At 42.2% G+C, this 26,088-nt stretch overlaps 1 protein-coding gene across 1 annotated transcript in view; it reads left to right on the top strand.

Moving 5' to 3' along the window:
- Window positions 1-441: 441 nt before the first annotated feature.
- The window catches only part of LOC121879297 (ryanodine receptor-like), a gene marked incomplete at its 5' end in the record, with an annotated part of 109,180 nt that continues 83,533 nt past the window's right edge, over window positions 442-26,088 (top strand). The window contains 20 exon segments of the mRNA XM_042385894.1: window positions 442-566; window positions 926-1,105; window positions 1,597-1,781; window positions 2,458-2,648; window positions 2,792-3,059; window positions 3,181-3,347; window positions 3,710-3,803; window positions 4,032-4,148; window positions 4,648-4,856; window positions 5,809-5,938; window positions 6,176-6,440; window positions 7,166-7,377; window positions 9,468-9,567; window positions 11,575-11,773; window positions 12,123-12,347; window positions 13,381-13,514; window positions 23,297-23,386; window positions 23,638-23,725; window positions 24,065-24,118; window positions 24,359-24,397. Of these exon segments, the coding sequence (XP_042241828.1) occupies window positions 442-566; window positions 926-1,105; window positions 1,597-1,781; window positions 2,458-2,648; window positions 2,792-3,059; window positions 3,181-3,347; window positions 3,710-3,803; window positions 4,032-4,148; window positions 4,648-4,856; window positions 5,809-5,938; window positions 6,176-6,440; window positions 7,166-7,377; window positions 9,468-9,567; window positions 11,575-11,773; window positions 12,123-12,347; window positions 13,381-13,514; window positions 23,297-23,386; window positions 23,638-23,725; window positions 24,065-24,118; window positions 24,359-24,397 (3,072 nt within the window).

Raw genomic sequence — 26,088 nt, 5'->3', positions numbered from 1 at the left:
GGGGTAAGTAGTGTGACGTAGCCTGATTATGGTGCTTCTATTGGGGGAGTGTAGTGTGACGTAGCCTGATTCTGGTGCTTCTATTGGGGGTGAGTAGTGTGACGTAGCCTGACTCTGGTGCTTCTATTGGGGGAGTGTAGTGTGACGTAGCCTGATTCTGGTGCTTCTATTGGGGGTGAGTAGTGTGACGTAGCCTGATTCTGGTGCTTCTATTGGGGGTGAGTAGTGTGACGTAGCCTGATTCTGGTGCTTTCTATTGGGGGAGTGTAGTGTGACGTAGCCTGACTCTGGTGCTTCTATTGGGGGAGTGTAGTGTGACGTAGCCTGACTCTGGTGCTTCTATTGGGGGAGTGTAGTGTGACGTAGCCTGACTCTGGTGCTTCTATTGGGGGTGTGTAGTGTGACGTAGCCTGACTCTGGTGCTTTTCTTTGTACCCTCAGAGGACTAGACAACATCCAGACGTCCCGTAGACACTCGGTTCTCCTCAAGTTGTTTAACCTGAAAGAGATGATTAACTGCCTCGAGGATCTTATCAACTACTTCGCTTACCCTTCTGACGACTTAGGTGAGTATACGGACGTGTGAGACGACCTGAGTGAGTATTAGTCTACGTACATAATGGTTGTTGAGCACATTTTATGAAGCTTAGAGGAAACCCCGTACACAAGGGGTTAATGGTTGTGTTCGGTAAATCAAAACTGTAAATAAAATTATGTTGTATAATATTCCTGTAAGACAAATAGGCTGGCTAGGTGAACATATATTAGCGAGTTGTTATTGTCAGTTTTACTTTCTGTGATATTTTGCTTGATAACAGTAAATGGAAATGATAAATTAAACTGATTTCTTGCCCGAGTTTGTTGTTAAGGTTTGGGTAAATACTGTGGTGTGCTGCTGCCTTATCGTGAAGTATTTGTCTCTCAGAACACAACGAGCGACAGGTGTCACTACGTGCCTTGAGGAACCGCCAAGACCTGTTCCAAGAGGAAGGTATCCTCAACCTGATTCTGGACGCTATTGACAAGATCACCCTCATCACCCAGCAAGGTTACCTGGTGGCTCTCGCGGGGGAAGAGGCTGGCCAGGACTGGGATATCATTTCAGGTGTGTTTGACAAATACAGATGTAAGGTGTTGCAGAATACAGGTGTAAGGAGTTGCAGAATACAGGTGTAAGGTGTTGCAGAGTACATGTGTAAGGTGTTACAGAGTACAGGTGTAAGGTGTTGCAGAGTACAGGTGTAAGATGTTGCAGAGTACAGGTGTAAGGTGTTGCAGAGTACAGGTGTAAGGTGTTGCAGAGTACATGTGTAAGGTGTTGCAGAGTACAGGTGTAAGGTGTTGCAGAGTACAGGTGTAAGGTGTTGCAGAGTACATGTGTAAGGTGTTGCAGAGTACAGGTGTAAGGTGTTGCAGAATACACGTGTAAGGTGTTGCAGAGTACAGGTGTAAGGTGTTGCAGAGAACATGTGTAAGGTGTTGCAGAGTACAGCAGTAAGGTGGTACAGGTGTATGGTGTTGCAGAGTACAGCAGTAAGGTGGTACAGGTGTAAGGTGTTGCAGAGTACAGGTGTAAGGTGTAGGTGTGTGTTGCAGGCTACCTCTACCAGCTGCTGGCGGCCGTCATCAAGGGGAACCACACCAACTGCTCCCAGTTCGCCAACAGTCACCGTCTCAACTGGCTCTTCTCCCGCCTGGGGTCTGCTGGTGAAGGCACTGGCATGCTCGACGTACTCCACTGTGTCCTCATGGACTCTCCAGAGGCCCTCAACGTTATGAAGGTGAGGCCTTATCCGGGAGAGAGAGAGAGAGAGAGAGAGAGAGAGCGAGAGAGAGATAGAGAGATAGAGAGGAGTTCACTAATTCACTTCTCTTGTAAGCACTTAGTAAAGATTAGCATGTGGCCTCGATTTCACGATTAGCTGAGTGTCTCTTGACCTCGTTTCTATGCATGCAGCCGCTCCAGTCACTAGAGATTAAAACAGGAAATTCCTCTCAGAAGTTAGCAGTCATAATTAGCTTTTGGTCAGAACTCCAAGACTCACCAAGTTTTCCTGGTTTGCTTTGAATGAAAAAAGAATATCAAGGAGCTGGAAATAGTAATACCTGCTACAAGTCACATAGTTCTAACAAAATGATATTATAAAAGAGATAAACCGCGGCCCTCAAAGAATTAAACTACCGTCCTCATAAAAATAAACCATCATCCTTTAAGGCTTAAATTATCATTTGTCAAAACATTAGATCAACATCCTCAAAGGGATAAGCTTCATTCTGAAAGATTTAAGCCATCATCCTGAAAGATTTGAAAAATGTTCCTGAAAGAATTAAACTACCATTCTCCAAAAGTTAAACCATCATCCTGAAAAGATTTAAACCATCAACCTGAAAGATTTAAACCATCATCCTCAAAGGTTTCGTGTTGAGTGGATCTAACGTGTTGGTTTCGGCCTACAGGAGGAACACATCAAGGTCATCATCGCTCTGCTGGAGAAGTACGGGCGTGACCCTAAGGTGCTGGATGTGTTGTGTTCCTTGTGTGTGGGTAACGGCACCGCTGTCCGCTCCTCTCAGAACAACATCTGTGATTACCTCCTGCCTGGCCGCAACCTTCTCCTCCAGACCCAGCTAGTGGACCATGTCTCCAGGTTAGTTGTGTCTCCTTATCGTTACATCTCCATATGATGATATAAAAAATAAGTAAGTACTAAATAATTTTCCTGTTTCCCTTCATACCCTTCTCTTATCACTCACACTCTCTTGCTAAGCCTCCTCCGGTAATTGTTGACAGCGCGCGACCCAACATCTTCGTGGGATTCGTGGAAGGCTCAGCCATTTACCAAAAGTGGTATTTTGAAGTGACGCTGGACCACATCGAGCAGACGTCACACCTTCCCCCCCATCTACGACTGGGTTGGGCCAATACCAAGGGCTACGTCAGCTACCCTGGCGGCGGCGAGAAGTGGGGTGGCAATGGTGTTGGTGATGACCTCTACTCCTTCGGCTTTGACGGTTCTTTCCTGTGGACGGGCGGTCGATACACCCTCGCCAACCCCATTGTGAGTACCTCTGCCTCCTCACTACCAGTATTCAAATGACCCACGAATATCCCTGATATTCGTGATATACGTATGCTGCTGGCCACTGAATCTGCCTCACCTGTTGGCTCTTCTCTTATAGGACTCTCTGCCGCTCATCAAGAAGGGTGACGTGATCGGCTGTGCCCTCGACCTGACTGTGCCCATCATCACCTTCTATGTGAATGGCCGTCAGGTGAACGGCGCTTTCACGGGCTTCAACCTGGACGGCATGTTCTTCCCTGTGGTATCGGCCTCTGCCAAGCTCAGGTAAATCACAGTAGTTTATCTTATAATCATTTAAGCCAGTGTTAGAAATGCACCACAAACGGTGCCACTAAACTAGATTCATTTTGTCCTGAAGCTGACGAAGGAAATGCAAGCTAACCTTATAAAACTAGTGAAGTACTGTATCTTTCTCTGTCAAATTTCATTAGTACTCCGGACTAACAAATCTGTGGCAAAGGAACGTCTCGGTAACTTAATTTGACAGTGACGTGTTCTGACCCTCCTTCATCATTTATTTAAGAAAGACAGATTTTTTCCTGTGAGGGAGTAGTGTGTAAATAGTAGTGTGAGTTAGGGTTAGAGTCAGAAAAAACAGCCGAAGCTGACTTTACTGTGTGTTGCAGCGCGAGGTTCCTGCTAGGTGGTGAACACGGCAGACTTAAGTACCCGCCCCCTGAGGCCCATTCATCTGTGTCCGAGTGTCTCCTGCCCTTCCAAGTGAGTTATCCCTATACACACACACACACACACACAAAATATAGCTCATTAATACTGCATTATATTACGTATAAGATATTGAATATATAACTGTCTCCTGGATATACCTGACAAGCTATAAGGCTTTGTGCTTATACGTCTCCTGGGTATACTTAATCAACAAATCTCTGGGTACGTAATTATGTCTCCTAGATATAATACCTGACCATGTTGTTCCTCCTCCCGCAGACGCTGACGATCGATCCGTGCTTCTACTTTGGTGACCAACACAAGGGCACGCTAGCCGGCCCTCTCTTGATCCAAGACGACCTCGTGTTTGTGCCCAAACCCGTCGACACTTCTGCCGTCAGTAGCTGCTCTCTCTTGTTATTGTTGTTGCTCTTTGGTGGGGAGGGAGAGAGGGAGGGAGGAAAGGAGAGTGGGAGGGAGGGAGAGTAGGAGAGAGGGAGAATGGGAGGGAGAGGGGGGAAATGAGAGTGGGATGTAGGGAGGGAGGGGGCGTGGGAGGGAGGGAATTGGAGAGAGGGAGAGTGGGAAGGAGGAAGACAGAGTTGGAGGGAGGGGGATGAAGAGTGGGAAGGAAGGAGGGGGGATGGAGAGCAGGAGGGAGGGAGGTAGAGAGAGTAGGAGGGGGAGGGAGAGTAGGAGTGAGAGTGGGAAAGAGAGTGGAAGAGGGAGAATGCAATGAAGGGAATTTGATGGTATGAGGGGGGGGGAGAGATTTTCTATATTATTATTATTATTATTATTATTATTATTATTATTATTATTATTATTATTATTATTATTATTATTATTATTATTATTATTATTATTATTATTATTATTAACGTTGGCGCCACAGATCCAGCTGGCGGCGTACATCGAGCAGGTGCGAGACAAGTTGGCTGAGAACATACACGAGATGTGGGCCATGAACAAGATCGAGCAGGGGTGGACCTACAGCGAGCGACGAGACGACCTGCGCCTCCACCACCCCTGCCTCACCTCCTTCGAGAAGCTCCCACCCAGCGAAAAGCGATACGACGCCACCCTCGCCCTCCAGACCCTCAAGTATGTTCTCCTTGCACTAGGATCTTTAAGTCCTGCTCGAGATCCCTGAATTAGAAATCCTCGAGGAATGCATAAAATCATACAGTGCACACACACACACACACACTTGACAGGACCAATGCCCAAAAGACAGACTTCTATATGAAGACATAAACAAGTGTTAATCCCGACTGGACGATGAAGTCCTCCGCCTCAGGTAAACAACATCTAGCCAGGTCGGCGGGTGAGAGAACCTACCGCACATTCCTCCTCTCTCAACACGGGCGAGGACACTGATCATCGAACACTTGTACTCAGACCAGGTGTCAGGATAAAACTCTTTCACTCGGGCATTTATTCTGTTTCTGAAGTCTTTCATAACTTCAGAAAGAGAGCAATTTGGTGTAACAGTAGATCTATATGGCCTTAATGTATTCTGAGTAACTGACCGTGGAAGTCTTATCTGGTAACTTGTTCCACTTTGTCACCACTGGGGGGGCTAGTAGTTTACCTATTATTTATTTTTTTAATATTGAGAGAAAGATTACTGGAGCAACTATTACAGTATTTCACATATGTCTAGGTCACCTCCACATCCTCAACACCACCAGTAGGTGGCTCTTGAGTTATATCATCCATTCTCAGTAATTTCCCTCAAGGATGTCAGAACCCAGAAGTTGGATTATTAATAAGTCGTCCTCCAGTAAGTGAGACTTTAATATGTGTCACTTCATTTACCTCCACTGATGGTCCCGGGCTTGAAGTTACTGGGGCTGTTCATTTTGTTTACAGTAACTATCTTAAGTTCTTTATTAATTAGAAGATTCTATGCATCATTAAGGTTGAAGAAACATATATCATAATGTTATTTGATTATCCTTTCAAAATGGAGGCCGCGTTTAGAAGTGTTATTATGGTGTGCACAAATAACAGTAATGTAGTGAAGTTAAGGTGTGTTTGTGTGGTGATGCAGGACCGTGTTGTCTCTGGGGTACCACATCACCATGGACAAACCTCCCAGCCGCATCCGCTCCGTCAGGCTGCCCAACGACCCCTTCCTGCAGTCCAACGGCTACAAGCCCCAGCCCCTCGACCTGTCCCAGGTGTGTCCTCTGCCACCTGCCTGACTCTTGGTTTACTGTCAGCTGCCCGGATGGTGTTATAACACTTTCTTTGTTATGACTTAATATGTTTCATTACTACCAGGTGTACAGTATTATGTTGTTATTCAACAGTGAAACAGTGACACTAATCATTTCACTACGTGTCAATGGAAGTGTTTACATACTACTTGTCATTAATATGGGAAAATAGTGGCTAACTTAACGTCTTGTTTACAGATAAGCCTCACGTCCAAGCTGGAGGAGTTGGTGGACCAATTAGCAGAGAACACCCACAACATCTGGGCACGCGAGCGTATCATGCAGGGGTGGACATACGGTCTTAATGAGGACCCTGACATGCGCCGCTCACCTCACCTCGTCAGCTACGGCAACGTTGACGAAGCCATCAAGAAGGCTAACCGAGACACCGCCTCCGAGACCATCAGAACACTGCTCGTGTACGGGTACATCCTCGAGGCTCCCACCGGCGACCAAGCTGACGGTGAGACCCTGTGTGTTAGTGTGAGGGTGAGGGGAGTGGCGCCTCAACCCTGGTGACAAGGGTGCTGCAATTATGGGTCATGGGGACACAGGTGCTGCAATCATGGGTCATGGGGGCACAGGTGCTGCAAACATGGATCACAGAGACACAGGCGCTGGAAACATGGGCTTTGGGGATACAGGTGTTGGAAAAATGGGTAATGGGGGCACAGGTGCTGGAAAAATGGGTCATGGGGATACAGGCGCTGGTAACATGGGTCATGGGGGCACAGGTGCTGGAAACATGGGTCATAGAGACACAGGTGCTGGAAGCATGGGTCATGGAGACAGATGTTGGAAATATGGGTCATGGGGGCACGGGTGCTGGAAACATGGTTCATGGGGAGACAGGTGGTGGGGTACTATTGGTCACAACCCTGTTTGGTCAGAGACAATAAAGTGTTGGGGAGTGGCGGGTGGTACAAGGATCAACTGTCTAACAGAGATGTAATAAAGGGACATTAAGTTATGAGCGTTAGTTAATTGTAGGTTAACTTGGCTCTTGATTTTTCTTGAATCAAATTGTCTTACAATATGTGTGTGTGAGTGTGCATATATATATATATATATATATATATATATATATATATATATATATATATATATATATATATATATATATATTATCTTGATATTGTGTCAAGCTTGTCACTATTAACTGATGACGAGTGTGGCATCTTTATACAGCCGCGGCAGCAGCACAAGTGAGCCACAAGAGAGGCACTCCTCACCGCACCTACCGCCTGGAGAAGACCAACGCCGTCACCTCGGGCAAGTGGTACTTCGAGATGGAGGTTCTCACCTCCGGTCCCATGCGTGTGGGGTGGATAGAGACCGGCAGCCCACCCGGAACAGAATTGGGCTGCGACGACAAATCTTGGGCTTTCGACGGATTCCGTGTAAGTAGAGGCTGGTGAACCTACAGTGCTTACACGCTCACGGGTGCCACTGAGAGGTGATACCTGAGAGTTGTCCAGCAGTTACCCGTTACTGTGTGTTGAAGGGTCGGGTAGTGTCTTCCCTCTTAAACCACTGTTATAATGAATCACAGAAAGTATACGAACTGTGAATGATGTCGTTATAAACAATATGTTACTTATCTTTTAAGATTATTTTCAGATACTTCGTTGACACGTAAGGAAATTCAGTGAGATTTTGTCATGATAAAGAAAAAGTAATCACAAAAAACTTATATAGCATTTAGAAAAACGGGATGTTGTGGACGTATTACTTAAGTAAACTTAAGGTGTGTGTGACGTCATTCATGCTACACGATGCCGCACGATAGCAGATGGTGAAGGATAACAACCAACACTTAAACACAACATTTCTCACAATTGACTTAATTAAACTAACATATAACAGCACTAATACAAAACACCAATAGATAATTTTGAAAGATAATACTCAGGATTAACTTGATCATTTGAAAACATTACCATATATAAGAACACTGAAAGATAACATTATTGATGGCTTACAAATGTGTTAATTAATATATAAACTAGGTGGTATAATAATAAAACTGTAATTTAAGGTTTTTCCCTGAAGATTTTTGAAGATGTGTCGAATATTTTTCAAAATATCTGGAGAGATTTAGAAAGTTTTGTTCATTAAGAAAACTTTTTACTTTCACTTCTTTGTTATCAAGAGGAGTGTTATAGTGGTAAATATTGTATTAATATTACAACAAATATCTTAGTGCCAACACACTACAGTATAACACATTAGGGAAGTCCTTCACATGTCAGTGTAGTCATAACCACGCTATTAACCATTAAGTGTCTCTCTTAATGTTATAATCGAGTCTTGAGTGATGTTAAGCGTGTCACTGTGACCCTCTTGTCCTCAGGGGGCAGTAAGGTCAGATGCAGCCCTATTAAACCTTTACTGTTAGGAATTAAGGTGTTAATCATCAGGCACATTTTATATAGAAACATGAAACGGAGTTCTGTTGTTTAGAGTAATGAAAGTAATCAACCACAGAAGTAAAGGTCGACTTACTCCCGCTAAGCCTGGGAGTTGACAAGTGACATGCTCTTGGGGACCAGTGAGCATGGCACATCACATCACATTACAGACAAGGGAAGCGTTATTGTACATTCTGATTGTTATTTATTAATTTAGGCTTAAAATATCTAAGTGTTCAAAGATTATTGCCTGTAATGGACTATCAGGGGTTCGGCCAGGAAACAGGGTGCAGCTGCGTCAGTGTCTGGTCACAGGTAATACTGTATAAGCACAGGAGCGCTCTTGTGCGACTCTCGGACGTAAGTCATTGTTGGTGAAGATGAGAGAAGGAGGTTTAGTAGAGTGCAAGTTGTGGTGTGTGGCAGTAACTCCCCCCCCCGTATTTTTAAAGCACATGAAGCATCACATGGGCACGACGGAGCCTTATGGACGACTCGCCCAGCCGGGCGACGTTGTGGGGGTAATGCTGGACCAACATGACAAGACCATCAGTAAGTTGGTTCTTGTGTCTCTCCTCCTCTGTCTCTCCCCACCACCATCACCACCACCACACGGGCGCTCACAGAACATGTCTCCTCTGACATATCACACCGACTCACACACCTATATCTTTATATCTACAGAGCCATAAAATAATAAACGATAAATGTACTTCTACATCTGTGCCTGCAGGAACGGTTTAGGAGCCCTCTGTGTGCCAACCTTGTGGAGTCCTCCACTAACAGCTAAAGTCTCTATGTTCTTCACAGCTCTGCAACAGACGTGCATCAGCCGCTATGGAGCTACATAAGTTCCTACTTCGCTAACCCAGCGTTGTGTTTCAGACCCGTGTAATTAGCTCATGATAAATTGCAGCACACAACTCCAAACATTAAATTGAATTAACGAGTAAAATTTTCACTGTTTACGCACCTTTAACTGGCTAGTGTTTACGAATTGACTGCTGCAGTTTATAGAATGTCACGTTGCAGATGTGTGTCCGTGTTGAGTTGTTGCTAATAGTTTGTATGTGACACAGGAAGAAAAGTGTTTTGCGGGCGTGTTGGACAGCTACGGCCACAAGTGGCTGGTTGGAGACGTGGTTGGCGTGTGCCTTGATCTTGTCGACAGAACCATTAGTGAGTGATTGATACAAAATCCTCGATGGCTGTCGTAGACGTTGAGGTAGCGAGTTTGATCACTAGCTTCATTTAGCTGTAGCCGTAGGCGGGTAGCCAGAATTCTGGGCAAGAAAAGAGCATCAAGTGGTTACCATGACCATTTGGTGGTGCTTGCCCAGGACAGTAAACACCTTAATGTTCTCCTACTCTGTTTCTTCCTGGCCCACACACACGATCACCAGAAGGCTACTGACGTGGCAGCCCTTAATCGCATAATAATTATTTCACTTTAATATTCTGTTACTGGAACCGAGTCAACACAGTGGTGTCACGAGGGAGTCAGTCCCCAGCTGTGGGCTACAGGAAGAAGCAGGTATGGAGGTGCCGGCTCCCATTCCTGGTTTTATACCTTCGTTTTATTACTGCTTGCCGTTCACTCCCACGCCACAAACTGGTCAGCTAGGCTTCATAGTTTTCCCAAATAGTGAAAACAAGACCTTATCGCTTCGCATGTTCATTTATTGAGCAAGTTTGCTCCAGTAGGCCACAACAACCGGATGACATGAACAAATTTTCAGCCCAAAATATTTACAGTACCAACACCCCGGATAAAGAATGACCCCAGCGACCCTTCCCAGCACCTGTCTGCTGTTGATAATATCATGATCCCTTACTCGAAGACTGAATGAGCTAAGGCGTTACTATATAACTCCTGCATGTGTGTTTTGTTGTTGCTCGGTTGCATTAGCAGCGTTTGTGTTTCTTTGTTGTTTTCGTTATTCTTGAGAGCACCATTTTTATTCTGTGCATGTGTGTTTCGCAGTCTCTCTCCCACCCAGAGTCGGAGTAGGTTGACCCTTATCATGAGTCTCCAGTCCAAGCTCCATGAGACTCCGCTGTCTTCTGTATTAGTTTTCCCTCCCTGACTTTCTTTCCTTCTTGTGTACAGATTTATACATGGCCACAGTGGACACCATATGAAGAGACTCAATGTATATTCATAGAATCCTGAGATTTTCAGTAAAGAATATGAAGCACATGACAGAAATTAACGCAGGTGAAGGTTGAGAAGTGAAATTACGCAGAATCTTGGAAGTCATAACTGTACGTGACGGCGGGAAGAACGCTGTCAGTGTTTCTTTCAGACTCATGAAAGTTAAGAAATTGATACGTGTAAATGACTCCTCGAGAGAGTTTCAGTATTTCTGATGAATATGAAAACTTTAATTTTCTAAATGAAGAAGTTTAAATTAGTGGACGTCTGGCCAGGTTACAGAAGGTCAGAATTAATGTCATCTTCCAAGCTTCTCAAGATTTTGTGGATAATTTTACTCGGCAAACATTTAGTAAAATAAATATTGTATAAAAAATTAATCTCGTGATAGAAGAGATTAAATGTTTCAATAAATGGTGAAGTAGTGAAGGCTGTATTGAAATTTTTTTAATCATTAGTTTGTAGAGCTTGACTAAGGTGCTTAAAGTATTTATTTACTCCAAGTTCAGTAAATGTAGATTCGAATTTGCCCTATACCTATATATATATTACATATATATATATATATATATATATATATATATATATATATATATATATATATATATATATATATATATATATATATATATATGCAAGTAAATCAATGTAGGTGCGCGTGATCTAGGTATATGCTGATAACCACTTCGTGTTTTATTTTTTCCTTGTGGTTATCAGCATATATATATATATTATATATATATATATATATATATATATATATATATATATATATATATATATATATATATATATATATATATATATATATATACTACATTGTACCTTATGACACTCGTATAGGCGTGCCAGTAGTTCATTTGGTAGTAAGAATAACAGTAAATAAGATCATGGCCATAATGTGTTGTTTGTATCACTATTGAACACAGTTTCTGATCACTGCAGTTTTATGGACAGGATGATCCTGTGTCTTATGAGAAAACAATAACTAATACACCCTCCCCCCCTCCTCCTTCCATCCCTCCTCTCAGGCTTTTCACTCAACGGAGAGTTGATGATGGACGCCAGTGGCTCTGAGACAGCCTTCAGTGACGTGCATGGCGAGGCCTTCGTCCCCGCCTGCACCCTCGGCGTAGGACAGAAGGCTCACCTTGTCTTCGGCCAAGACATCAACCAGCTTAAATTTTTCACCACCTACGGTCTTCAGGAGGGTTATGAGCCATTCTGCGTGTGAGTATTGTTGTAAGTTATTTGTCCATGATGTAACAAACTGCGTATAATATTAATTTTCTCAGATATATTAAGAAACTCGCTACCCTTTAATACTTAGTCTTCACTGTGTCGTCTGTATATGACCTTAATTCCATTTTTGTCTGTTAACGTGTTTGTATATTATGGTTCATACGGTGCAGTACATACCTAACGCATCCTGATCCCGAAAGTTAGAACCCTAGGTTTTGTGGGCGGGTAATGAGTGTTGGTGGTTTTGTGGGCGGGTAATGAGTGTTGGTGGTTTTGTGGGCGGGTAATGAGTGTTGGTGGTTTTGTGGGCGGGTAGTGAGTGTTGGTGGTTTTGCAGGAACATGGAAAGGCCGGTGACCTATTGGTACACCAAGGACCAGCCCATCTTCGAGAACAACGAAGAGCTGCAGGAGTCCACCATCGACGTGACGCGTATCCCGGCCGGTTCCGAGACGCCGCCGTGCCTCAAGATCGCCTCCAAGATGTTCGAGCAATGTGAGAAAGCCAACTGGGAGTTCCTGAGGGTGTCGCTGCCGGTGGTGTGTGACCAGGTCTTTATAGAGTAAGTAACTGAGTGACCGGATATTTAGAGAGTGAGTAACTGAGTGTATGTGTGTGTGTGTGTGTGTGTGTGTGTGTGTGTGTGTGTGTGTGTGTGTATGTATGTGATAATAATAATAATAATAATAATAATAAACAGTTTATTGAAAAAGTTCTGCAGCCCGAAGGTTAAAAATATACATTGGACATAAATGACTTATTACATACATTGGTGGTTTAACAAAAGCCTTCATTAGAGAAAGGTAAAGGAACATACAGTGAAAAGACAGATTAATATTTACAGTGGAGGTCACGTAAATCTTGTGCGCTGAGGTGTTGAACAGTAGGTAGTAGGTAATAGGCAGCTACCAAACAGGGAGGTACTACCATCTGGGATGATATTGGAAGCATAATGTGTTGTCTAAAGGTAGACCCTGCTGCCATATGGCATCACGAAAATTGTGACCAAGTCCCAGGTTGCTCATCTGACTATCTGCCCCATTTACACACAATTGCAGGGTCTCAATTGTTTCTCTTACTTTGACAACACAACATACATATATTGTTTCTCACTTTTCATCTTTTTTTTCTTAATTTTTTGTATTTCTTTATTATTATTTTTATTATTATTATTATTATTATTATTATTATTATTATTATTATTATTATTATTATTATTATTATTATTATTATTATTATTATTATTATTATTATTATTATATTTTCGCCCCCCAGGCCCCGATGTGGGTCAGTGACCTGTCCCCGGGTGGGCTAATCACCGTAAAAAAAAAAGAACAGCAGACACGCTGTGTAGTAACTCCTTCACAGATGAGGGAGGTTATGAGGGGCATCACGTGGTGTAGTAGTTCCCTCACAGGTGGTGTTATGAGGGCCTGATGTGGTATAGTAATTCCCTCACAGATGGTGTTATAAGGGGCCTGATGTGTGTGTGTGTGTGTGTGTCCAGGTCTTTGAGTAACCGAGTGTCAGGCCTTTTTAGAGTTAGTTTGTAAAATGAGTAACTAAGCGAGTACTTAACCTCTCACCTCCGGCAGTGAGGAGGAGAAGGCTGTTCGCTGGCAGGAGGTCAGGAACCGACAACACAGACTTCAACATGGTGATGTTCAGCCCTCCATAGCCTTCCAGAGCTCTCTCGTCGACACCGGCTTCTCCCTCTCTGACATCAAAGGTATGTTATTCTCTCTCTCTTTCTCTCTCTCTCTCTGGACCAAAAAGTTACATACCTTTCCCTTCTTCGACATCAAGGGTAAGGTCCACTCTTCTCTCCTCGACATCAAAGTTATGTTCCTTGTTTTCCGACAATATCAAAGGCTCGTTCTTCTTCTCTCCCTGACATCAAATTTACATTTTCCTGCCGTTCCTCTGTCCCTCTGCTAACAACAGCGGCTCCTTAACTTGTCACGGTCATGCAGTGTGTCTTTATGTCTGTCTGTGCCTTCAAAGACAATTTATATACTGTATTGCTCCACACGAGTTACTTCCCCAGTGATAAAGGTAGTTTCCGCCATCATTATTTGACATCTAGGGGGAGTCTCTCTACAGTTATCCTCTCTCTACCTTACTCAGAAATACTATGAGATTGTTTAAATATTCACTGGCAACGATAAACAAAGTATATTAAGGAAAAGGAATACAATGACAGCTCAAATTACAAGTAGAAAACTTAGCCATAGCCACTCAGCACAACACAGCACAACTCGACTCTAATTTCTCCCAAATATCTATCCTCCCAATTGTTGTAAGGCTCTCTCTCTTACAAAATTATAAATCCCACACACAACTCCACCATTTTCAGAATTTGTCCCGAAATGTCCCGCTTCATTAATGAAAATATTAAATTTTGACACAAGAAATTCGAAAAGTTTTTGAGAGAAACAGAGAGAGAGAGAGGTTGGCAGTGGCACAAAAAGTAATGTTTGGCAACTTAGCCCTCCATATTCATATAATTCCTGTCCTGTTCCGTCCGCACTCTCTAACCCTCTCTCACCATGAACGCGAGTTTGATAACGTGGCGCGGATACGTCCGGGTACGCCGACCTGCCCCAAGAAATTAAACCACCTAGTTCTCAAGAAGCTCTTTGAAACTAATGAGATCGTGGGGGTCACCAAGGTGGAACGACTGAAGCTCCATGGTGACATCAAGATCACCTTCGCCGAGAACGGTATGCCCGTACAGCTCGCGGAGATCCCAGACATCAACGGCATTCCATTTAAAATGATTGCCTACAAGTGGGACAACCTGAAGCTGGGAGTAATCTCCCACGCCGAAATTGCCCACGTGGACCAAGCAGAGCTGAGTGAGCTCCTCAAGGGGCAACTCCAAGTTGTGAAGAAGCTGTCCGACACCACTGCCCTCATCGGACACCATACAACCTTACCCAAGGAGGCTCAACTGGCGTGGGTAACTGTGCCAGTCAAGCCCTACTGCAGACCGAAACGCTGTTACAAATGCCAGCACTACGGACACACTGTCAACAAGTGTGAGGCGCAGGAGGACACCTGCTCCCTGTGCGGCAGCCCCGGACACCGCTACACGGTCTGCCCCAACACAGTAAAAAAATGCGCTGCCTGTGGCGGCCCACACTCCGCCGATCGGACCTGCCCGAAATGGAAGGAGGAATGCAGGATAGCCAAGGCTCGACTCGACAAGAAACTGAGCTACAAAGAGGCCCTCCTTGCTGTACGCTCCCAAGACAAGAAAAACCAGCAGAAAAGAAAAACCAAGTAAAGAAAACCCAAGAAAAGAAAACTCAAGAAAAGACACCCGCCACACAGAACCAAGAACACCACGAGGCCCGTGGAGCTGAAGCCCACGTGGTCAACCTCACCGTCTCCGACTTCTTCCACACCTATGAGGACTTAAGACATGAGGAAGACGAACAACAAGACCCAAACACGAATGAATGGACACTTCAAGAGAGCAAGAAGAGGAGGAGAGTTAGAAGAAAATCTACAACAAGCTAAGAAGAATACCAAGACATTTCCTCCACACAAGGCCCAACCCAACACGCACCTGACGCTTGACCTGACGCTAGCCTGACTCTGTCCTGTCGCCTCCTGGCCGCGTCCGGGCGAGTTGCTGCTGCCTCCAACTTAATACTCCCTCACGCAAGCGGTGTTTAACCACTGCACCTATTCTCTCCTCCTAAAATTCACTCCAATCCTCCCTTTATTCTTCCCCTGAACCTCCTTCCTCCCTGTCACTAGCATTCTTCGATTCGATTCGGCCGCATGTATAGATGCCATAATTTGCCATATGTTACGTAATACATTTAATAGTTTTCATTCACATGAGTGTAAACTTCTGTTTGTGGCCGTTTATAAAGGCCTTTACCGATATAAAAAGTACATTGCAATGTCACAGTGGTTTCTGTACATCATATATTACGTTATAATTCTTGATATATAAAGTACAAACATTGAAAATGTTTACCAACAAGAGAAGAAAATTTACGAAAACAGGCGGAAAAATGCAACTGTAGGCTATGCTGCCCACTGAATCCTCAGTGGACAGTTTTTTCTTCATTTTGGTTGGGAAAATACCCAAGCGAAAGTGTACTTTTAATTCTTCCCTGCAGTCAAAAAACCTTTCTTTCAAATACGAAGACAGAAAGTGATGTATGGTGTATGAAATGTAACAGAGAGTTTAGCATTGCACATGGTGGAGATAATGATATTGCTAAGCATCTGATCTCACAGAAACAAAAAGCTGCTGATGTCAGTGCATCGTCTAGCAGTGAGGATCTGGAGGTGGTTGCTGTTGAGGGTTTGTGGGTCTACCATACAATCAAAGAGAATCAAAGCTTCCGATCTAATGACTGTGCATTAAATATCTTCCAGAAAGGCTTTGAGCCAAACTTTAGATGTGTCAGAACGAAATGCGATACAAGTGTTACAATTGTATTTGCACAATTTGCCTTATCAGAACTGGATAAACAGTTGAAGGATGCTCATTGTGTAGCAATATTAACTGATACAAGCAACCATGGGAGCACCAAAATCTTCCCTATGAAGGTGTTCAAGTAAAACTCATTGACTTTCAGTCTCAGGCTGGAGAATCTTCGGATATTGTGGTGAACTATTTAACATACAGTATTATCAAAGAACATGATCTTCCCAAGAAACTAGTTGCTTTCTGCGGTGATAATACAAACTGTAATTTTGGTGAACCTCAAAGAAAAGGAGTTAATAACACTTTTAGGAAATTTAATTCCTACTTAGGTAGAGATTTGATTGGTATTGGTTGTTGTGCCCACATTTTACATGGTGGTGTGCAGACTGCCTGCGACTGTTTGCCAGTTGATGTGGAAACAGTTATTGTTAAGATATATTCATATTTCTACTTGTATGCAGTTAGAGAAGAAGACTTGAAGGATTTCTGCAATTTTGTGGAAATGAATATAAACAGCTGCTGGGGTACAGTAAAACAAGATGGTTAGCACTAATGCCTACAGGTGAGAGAATTGTTAGAATGTTTCCCGGTTTAAAATGTCCTGTTGTGCTAAAGATTTGTTTTGAGAAGCATTGTGCAGAAGTCTGGCTCGACTTTGTGCATAGTCAGTCAGCCACCTTCCATCAAGTCATCTCAAAGATTGAAGACGAAGATACAACAGCAGTAGAAGATATGATCGTAATCAATGGTTTGAAGCAAAATCTTCAATTCAAGAAAGACAAAGTATTTTTGCCGCATTTAGTGAGGGTTCTAGCAAACAAACTTGAAGAAGATGGATTAACTGACTCAACTGCATTGAAGAAAACAGTTACAGATTTGTATGACACATGTGTTCAGTATTGATGCCAGTGGGAAGCAGTGGGCCTCATTAAAGCAAATACCAAAATGGCAAGACGTTAAGAAATAATTGATGTTGCTGCAGAAAAGAAATTCTATGATTCAAAGTTTGATACCGAGATATTTGACGAGTTTTGCTATGTCACAATTTATATTTCTGAGGAAAAAGTGTCAGGGTGGAATGCAGCTAAGTTATTTACAGACCAGCGTTGGGTAGAAATGTTAACTCACTTTAAAGACAGAGATATTACTCACCACCACATGTTAAAATTGGTTCAGTTCATTCTCTGTCTTCCTGGAACAAATTCATCTACCGAATGTGTTTTCTCACAAATCAACAAACTGTGGACATTTGAAAATTCACAACTCAAAGCCCCATCCCTCAAAGCCTTACTAGTCACGAAAGTTAACTTCAAGCAAACCTGGCTGGAATCCTACAATATGCTAAGATCAACTCCGGAGATGTCAAAACAAATCTTATCCAGTGAAAAGTACGAGCATTAGAAGGTAAATAGGCAAATACCATTGTCATGTACAATGGACGAGTTGTCTGTCGGAATTTTTTCGTAAGATGGCAGGTCAGCGGGTAAAGAAAACGCTTAAACTCACTATGGTAATGATATTTTTTAATAAATTGGGCCAAAACATGTAAAACATAATGGTTAAAGTAGCTAAAAAGTCACGTGACTGCGAAAAGCTCTGTAATTGGTTGTGACGTCATAGGTTGGCTCGAGCCGCCGAGCAGGACCCTAGAGGTAGCCAGCTGTGGTGTATGTGTTGTTACCAGCAGGAATACAGGACTTTGGCCATATACAATGTTGATGTACACAGCCATACCTTATTTTTAGGTTTAAGTAGATTACTGCTCAAGTAGGTAGATAGGCAGCTACCAAACAGGGAGGTACTACCGCCTGGGAAGATATTGGAAGCATAATGTGTTGTCTAATGGTAGACCCTGCTGCCACATGGCATCACGAAAATTGTGACCAAGTCCCAGGTTACTGATCTAACTTTCTGCCTCATTTACGCACAATTGCAGGGTCTCAATTTTTTCTCTTACCTGGACAACACAACATATATAATGTATATAATTTCTCACTCTTGATTTATTTTTTTCGATTTTGTATTTATTTATGGTTATCATTTTGTTATTATTTTATTTTTATTGTTATTAATTTGCTATTAATTTGATTAATTGTTGTAATAATATTAATAGATATTATTATATATTATATTTTCGCCCCCCGGCCCTGATTTCTTTTTCTTTTTTTTATTGGGCATCCCCTACATCCTATGTAAGGTGAAGCGCAGAAGCATTTACAGCGCCCAACAGGGAAGCATGCTAAGTTCATGCTTGCCTTTATGGCTCATGAGTTAAGAGCGTAGAAGCCTGAAGGGTCAAGGGCGTAGAAGCCTGAAGAGTCAATATTTTTTTTGTCATCAAGTTATAGGAAGCTCCAACAACTTTACAACTTTCCCTGAATACGAATTCGCAACTTTCGATTTACAACAGGTACCTACTTACTGCTAGGTAAACAGGGACCAATTGGGGGTAGGAAGTATGTCCAAACAACTTTTCCACCGGCCCGGGAATCAAACCCGTGACATTTCGCTTGCAAGGCAAGAGCGGTACCGCTTCTACCACCAGCGCCCCCCAGACCCTGATGTGGGTCATTACCTGTGCCCGGGTGGGCTAATCCCCGTAAAAAAAAAAGTATCACCGTGTGTGTTTACTTGCTGGATGCCAAAATGATGCAAAAGACCGATAACTCCAACGTGGAAGTTTTCATCACTGTTCTCTATTTCATGTCTGGAAAATGTAAGTTTTCGTCACCGATGTCTATATTTAATGTTGTGGGAGGACTAGGGACGACCATGGCCAGGGGATGGGCTTGAGATGCTCAGATGACAGATGTAATTTAACGTGCTTCATAGCTGGATGGCCGAATTCTTGATAAGACTCTACAATCATAAAGACATCTACTTTTGGTAAATTTCTTTCCTCTGCCTTGATGAACCCTGGAAGTAGTTGTCCAACCATCTCGGCTGATCGGCTCTGTAAATAAATATTATTCGATAATTAATTGTGCTTTACTGTGCAACACAGTAAGGCTATATTGAATATATAAACATTACTAAGCACATTAACTAATTTAATGGATATTAGCTGCCCATACTACAAATTTCATAGTATAAACATTCCAAACAATATTGGTATTATTTTGGTTTTGGTCATCTGGGGAACCTTAAGATTCTAACTATGGGATTAAGTACTTTAAACAATAAGACACATTATCTCTACGGGGTTTCTGTCGCAAAACATTTTTCAGTGGCATAAGAAAATACAGGTCATATGTTAGGTTAGGTTAGGTTAGGTTAGGTTCGGTTCGGTATGATAAGTTATATTACAAGTTATAAGGCTTAACATACACCGGTAAGGGGGGGGTAGTAACTCAAAACTAGTGATTTCCGACATAAATAAAGCTCAAAATCGTTCAGAAAAAAAAACATAGTCTGCATGTCTAAGTACAGGGATGACCAAAACTTTATATTTACCCAATATAGCCTAACACGAATCAAAACATTCCAAATACTTATGGTAGTTAAAGTAAAATTTCACCCATTAATTAATATAAGTGATGATATAACCTAATGCATTCTCAAAACAAAGTCCAGACAGTGTCATTACTTTTAAATTGACTTGTATCTCCATCTAGTACTGATATACTCTGTAAATGCACTGAAAAAAAAAGTACTAGGAAGGAATACATGACAACTGAGCTGGTGTGAACATAGGAGTTTTTATGTCCATAATCTGCTCTTTGCGGCACATTTCTTCACTTATGAAATGTCCATGACGTAGACCATAAAAAACACCCGTAAAACTTACCTGAACGTGGCATTTGGGGTCTGAAGAGGCCATCCTTTGTACTACCTCCGACTGCAGCAGTGAGTTTGTTGGAGAACGTCGTCTGCGGGGAAACTGGTGACGTCATTGCAAATGGCGGCCCTGTTTCTAGAGAAATAAACTTATCTCGACTATTATAGCAGGACTTTAAACTTTTATTACACATTATTCATACCGTATCACTCTACGAACGTGGCAAAGTATATTTTTTGTGTTTACTCAGAACCGACAACTCGTCCATTGTTTTGGTTTTGGGTCAAGTATAACTATACAGTAATCGGTTTTGGTGTATGGATTGTTGGGTTTTTCTTTCATGATTTTTGGTATGTCCTGCTTTTAGCTCCAAGAAATATGGTCACTTTCAAACCAAAATTTCTCCAAGGACGCCATTTACAATATTTACAAAGCGACACCACGCGAGAGAGAGCACTCCATGAAGGACACTGCTGGTACCATCTTCCTTTTCTCTAATATTCTATTTTGTATAAATTTGTTAATGCTGTCGATTAAATTCATGAGCTGTACTTTACTAAAATGTTGAAAACATTAAAACAATATGAATAATCATCCTAACATACAGTATTATAAATGTAAACAAATAATTTATACAAAAGCATCTGTTGAACTAACAGAGTATGGTAGTATCATACGCCATAAGGAATAACTAATCAATTGTCTTGGAAGGCACAAACCATAACAGTGTTTACTCGTCTGTGTCCCTGACTGAGAGACGTTGCCTCCCTCAGGTCCTGTTCGTCACACAAGGCGTCATGTTTTATATCCTAATAAAAGTATCTATGAGTTATTTTATTTTTGTCAAATTGCTTTACTGATTACCGTTGTTTACCTGCATTGTCTAGGTACATAGGAACCTTACTGTATACTCTTACGGCCTACGTGCACCGGTTTTTTTTTTACGGGATTATCCCACCAGGGGGCGATAAAATATAATAATAATGACAATAATAATAATAATATTAATAATAAATAAATACAAAAACTAAACAAAAAATCACTAGTGAGAAACGATATATAGTAAGTATTGTTATGACCCTCCTTTCACCGCTTACCCAGCTTCCACCACTGGTTACCAACGGCCAGGGTCGTATGTACAGAAGCAGTAGATATCTCTTAAGTGTCATCGAATTACCACTGACTGTCCCGCCAGTAATTTCCCTACGATTGGTATCAGTGTACAGACAAACAACAGGCAAGTAGATTTTCACCAGATCACAGAAACACACTTGTGCACTGTAGGCCTCTTTAATAGTCACTAATTCTTCACAACACTGTTCATAGGGTAAGCTGGACTTACTTCGAATATGTAGTCAGCACACTACCAGTGTACAATTCCTTAGTCTTTTCACTTTTAAATTGCTTACAACAATTCCCCAATACTTGCACAACAATTATCTTCAGTTGTCCTACTACCTACTAGGCTTGATCTTGATACTCAGCAGAAACAATCGACTGACTGAGTCAGCTTGGGCTTGTTTGGAGATTACTGGGCACTTCGCCTTTCGGCTATTTCGGTCGAAGCTGTTTTTTTTCCTAAGTCGTTTTCTTTGAAGCTCTTCCTTTTGTTCTTTTTGCTTTTCAATTTCCATTTTTCTTCTTGGTCTTGTTCTGGTATATACTCGAAAAGGTCTAAAAACGCTGATAATTTTAATGTTACTGTTTCTGGCTTTTTGGCTTGTTTGTCTTTTCTTCTCTCATGTTTAATTCTGGCTTCTCTTCTGTGGTCTTGTTGGGGTCTTGATTCTTCTTTTCTTCGGTCTTCACTACAAGAAGAGCCTCCTTGTAGCCCATTTTATTCTCGTTTCGCAGCTTAGCCACCCTACACTCCTCCCTTCACCTGGGACACTCCCGGTCGGAGGAGGAGTGAGGGCCACCATAAGCTGCGCATTTCTTGGCGGCCGCCGAGCAGTTGGTGTGCTGGTGCCTGGGTGTCCCGCAATTGCAACAGACCTCCCGAGCTCGACACTTCCCTGCCAGATGGCCATACCTCTGGCATTTATAGCACCTTGTGGGTTTTCTCTCATACGGTCTTCCTGGGATGTTTTCCCATCCCAGCAAAACGGTGCTTGGTAGATTCTTTGGGTAACCAGCCAGTGCAGTTATGCTGGTGAGCTTTCGTACTATTGAGAACAGGTCTCGATCAGCTGGGCCAACTCTTCTTTTTCAAGGAGTTCTATCTCGGTATGGGAGATGACTCCCAACACCAAGTTATCCTTTGTGTGAGCTTCCACTTGTATCTTGATCCCTTTAATTTCTGTAATGTTTGCTATTTGCTGGGCCTGTCCCCAATCCGCGAAGGTGACCATAAGGTCTGCGGACGACCCTTGTCACCTCCCTGATTCCTAAGGAGTCAAACAACTTCCTTAGGACAAGGAGGTTTAGTTGCTTGGGTAAGGGCATGTGAGTGGATACAGTCTTACGACCTTCGCCTGGTCACAGGTCACCCTCATCGTCAGGTTCACGTCGTACCTCGGGAGCAGAGAAGACCTTGCCTCGCCGAGGTGCGGTCAGCCGCACACTGCCGCTTATACTGTATACCTCATCAGCAGACGATCCCAGAACACCCTAGCTGCTAGCACAACCCAGAGACGCCTAGGAGGTTCTAGAACGTTCTATTCTGATCAAGGCTTACAATAAGAAGTAAATTATAACAAAAATGATACCATACATTCTAGAATATTCTTACATAAGTATTACATCAATATATACACGAAAATCTCCCTAAACTTGCCAAAATAACTGTTGCCTGGGACTCAAAATAACCAAAACGCCTAGTTTACAAACATTATACTACCAGGTTATGCCTCGACATGACAATATGTTGTGTTGTCAAAGTAAAAGAAACAATTGAGACCCTGCAATTGTGTGTAAATGAGGCAGAAAGTCAGATTAGCAACCTGGAACTAGGTCATATTTTTTGTGATGCCATATGGCAGCAGGAGTATATCCATGCTGAACTGATACCTGCATAGTTTGTATATATATATATATATATATATATATATATATATATATATATATATATATATATATATATATATATATATATATATATATATATATATATATATATATATATATATATATATATATATTGTAAATCTGTACCATAATTTCACTGAATAAATAATAATAATATTTATTATTATTATTATTATTATTATTATTACAACAACATATGTATAGCTTTATACCGGCCATAGTGATGATGGTGCCAATTTTTGGTCTCCAACAGAGCTGCATTACAGCAACGAGGAGGGTGTGGAGGCTGACGAGGGCATCGCCAGGAAGACCGCCCCTGTTGAGAAGACTACACCTGAACCTGGTACGTATCTATACGTCTGTACATATACACACACCCCACCTTTGTCCTGAGCGACTCGTCTTAAGCACCGTCTACATACATACAGGGTTTCCTCCCTGTATCTTTATCGTTACATAGTTCCAAGTACTTATTGATGATAACACCTGCTCACCTATATATGTCTTCACTCTCCCTCTCTCTTTTTATATATTATTTATGTTAAGATTTCAGCCCCACATATACTCATGACTTACATAGTGAGCCTCGTTCAGGTACACTGACGGCGGAGGTGCAGGCCGACACCCAGGAGGCGACACCGGAACCAGCAGAGAGGAAGAAGCGTGGCAAGTCGCCCTTCAGGTAAGTGTGGTGAGGTGAGGGTGGCGAGGTGAGGCGAGCGGCGAGGCGCTCGTATCACTAAGACTCCGCCTTCCTTCCCCAGATGAACACAAACAAAACTTCCTGACCAACTAGTGTGAGAGAGCTTTTGACACTATTCTACTAACTGCTAGGCGCCATATATCTATCACTCACAATATCCCCCCAGTGTTTGTCACTTACTAAACACGGATTTCCACAATACATGTAGAACATCCGCAAAATGTATTTTGGAAGTCAGTAATATTCGTTTAAATCTGAAGTGCAGAGTCATTAACTTATGGGCGATGTTCTACTGCAACTGAGTGTCTCTCTTGCAAGCATGGACCTGATACGTGAGGACCTGACGGAACGGCGCCTCAGGTTCAAGAGCAGGTGAGTGACTGGTTGCAGTATGGGACCCCCGCCGACGAGAGCACCGGGGGGCCGTCTACTGCTGCCTCCGTCAAGTCATTACGCTTCCTTATCACATGATATACTGGAAATATGGATTGTTGTTGCATGATGTCTACTCATGGGGACCAGTTTAACAGTTTGGCTTAATAGGGTGGGCAAGGGTGGAGTTGGATCCCTCACTGACCTTGTCGTGTTCCCTCCGCCGGCTGGACTGAGCAGACAGTTCCACACCGCCGTGACCGCCGTCATGGCTGCCAGGTACTAATGCGTCACCTTTACTTCATGTAACAGCACGCCTATATTTTCTTCACGCCCACACCCCTGCACCAGCCACGCGGTGCCCGCGACAACCAGCGGCACCACGCGCCTTAAGCACTTAGTGCCCCAGGCAGCCAGGAGCACCTAGTGTCCTGGGCAATTAGGAACACCTAGTGTCCTGGGCAGCCACGAACACCTATTGTCCAGGGAAGCCAGGGGCACCTAGCGTCCAGGTCAGCCTGGGGCACCTAGTGTCCTGGGCAGCTAGGGGCAGCCAAGGGCGCTTAGTGTCCTAGGAAGCCCGGGGCACCTGTGTCCTGGGTAGCCAAGGGTCACCTAGCGCCCGGGGCAGCCAGGAGCGCTTAGTGTCCTAGGAAGCCCGGGGCACCTGTGTCATGGGAAGCCAGGGGCACCTAGCGCTTGGGGCAGCCAGGGGCACCTGGCGCCTCGTCACCACACTCGTTCTCTTGCCTTTTCCGTCACATTTACTGTACAGCCTCCCACTGTTCGCAACACTTTCCACAAAAGTAACTAGACAAGTTATACAGCACTGTATCATGTAATTATTCATCTGTTCTTAAGTACTGTATGTCTAATATGATCCTATAAAGGCCAACTCCAAAGGTCGCTGTAATTATATATATATATATATATATATATATATATATATATATATATATATATATATATATATATATATATATATATATATATATATATATATATATATATATATATATATATATATATATATATACTGTATATATATATATATATATATATATATATATATATATATATATATATACTGTACATATAAACACCCTTGATTGTAACATTAACCAGCTAATCAAGATCTCCGGCTCCCTATTTAACGAATGACAGCTTTTAATGTTACAAATTAATGTTGTTGTCGGCATTTTATCAATTTTTATTGTAGTGAATGTTCCATTTTCGGTATGATTTTCACTCTTTTGACAGACAGTTAAAGTTGCCATAAGTTAAAGGGAGGGAGGAGCAGTTAAGGTTGAGAGTGCGGGTGTGTGTGTTGTGGTCAGCAGGGGTTGGCGGGTCACGCTGCTCTCGGGCACCTGGCTGGACGCGCCCTGCTACTGCTCTCCTGCAGTTATCAACATTTTATGGGACAAGAAACCTTTTCTATTTTGTATGATCCTATTTTACCATTGTTGTTTGGCAGCGTTCCAAGCTGCACTGCATTTTTTTTAATGTTTATTCCGTATGGATAGATGTACGTACATACATACATACATTCATACATACATACACACACATGTATATATATATATATATATATATATATATATATATATATATATATATATATATATATATATATATATATATATATATATGTATATACACATATATATATATATATATATATATATATATATATATATATATATATATATATATATATATATATATATATATATATATATATATATATATATATGTATATGTGTGTATATATGTGTATATATATATATATATATATATATATATATATATATATATATATATATATATATATATATATATATATATATATATATATATATATATATATGTATATGTATATACAAGCTTTACATGTTTCTCAGTGTACATATGGTGGCTTGACTCTTGTAGACATGGTGAGCAACTTGTGTTCCCTTAATCATGAGGCT

This window comes from Homarus americanus, unplaced genomic scaffold, assembly GCF_018991925.1.
Source record: "Homarus americanus isolate GMGI-L3 unplaced genomic scaffold, GMGI_Hamer_2.0 scaffold16894, whole genome shotgun sequence".
In the NCBI taxonomy this organism is placed as follows: Eukaryota; Metazoa; Arthropoda; class Malacostraca; order Decapoda; family Nephropidae; genus Homarus; species Homarus americanus.
The sequence above is the reverse complement of the archived record's forward strand: the minus strand, read 5'-3'. Positions and strand labels throughout refer to the sequence as shown.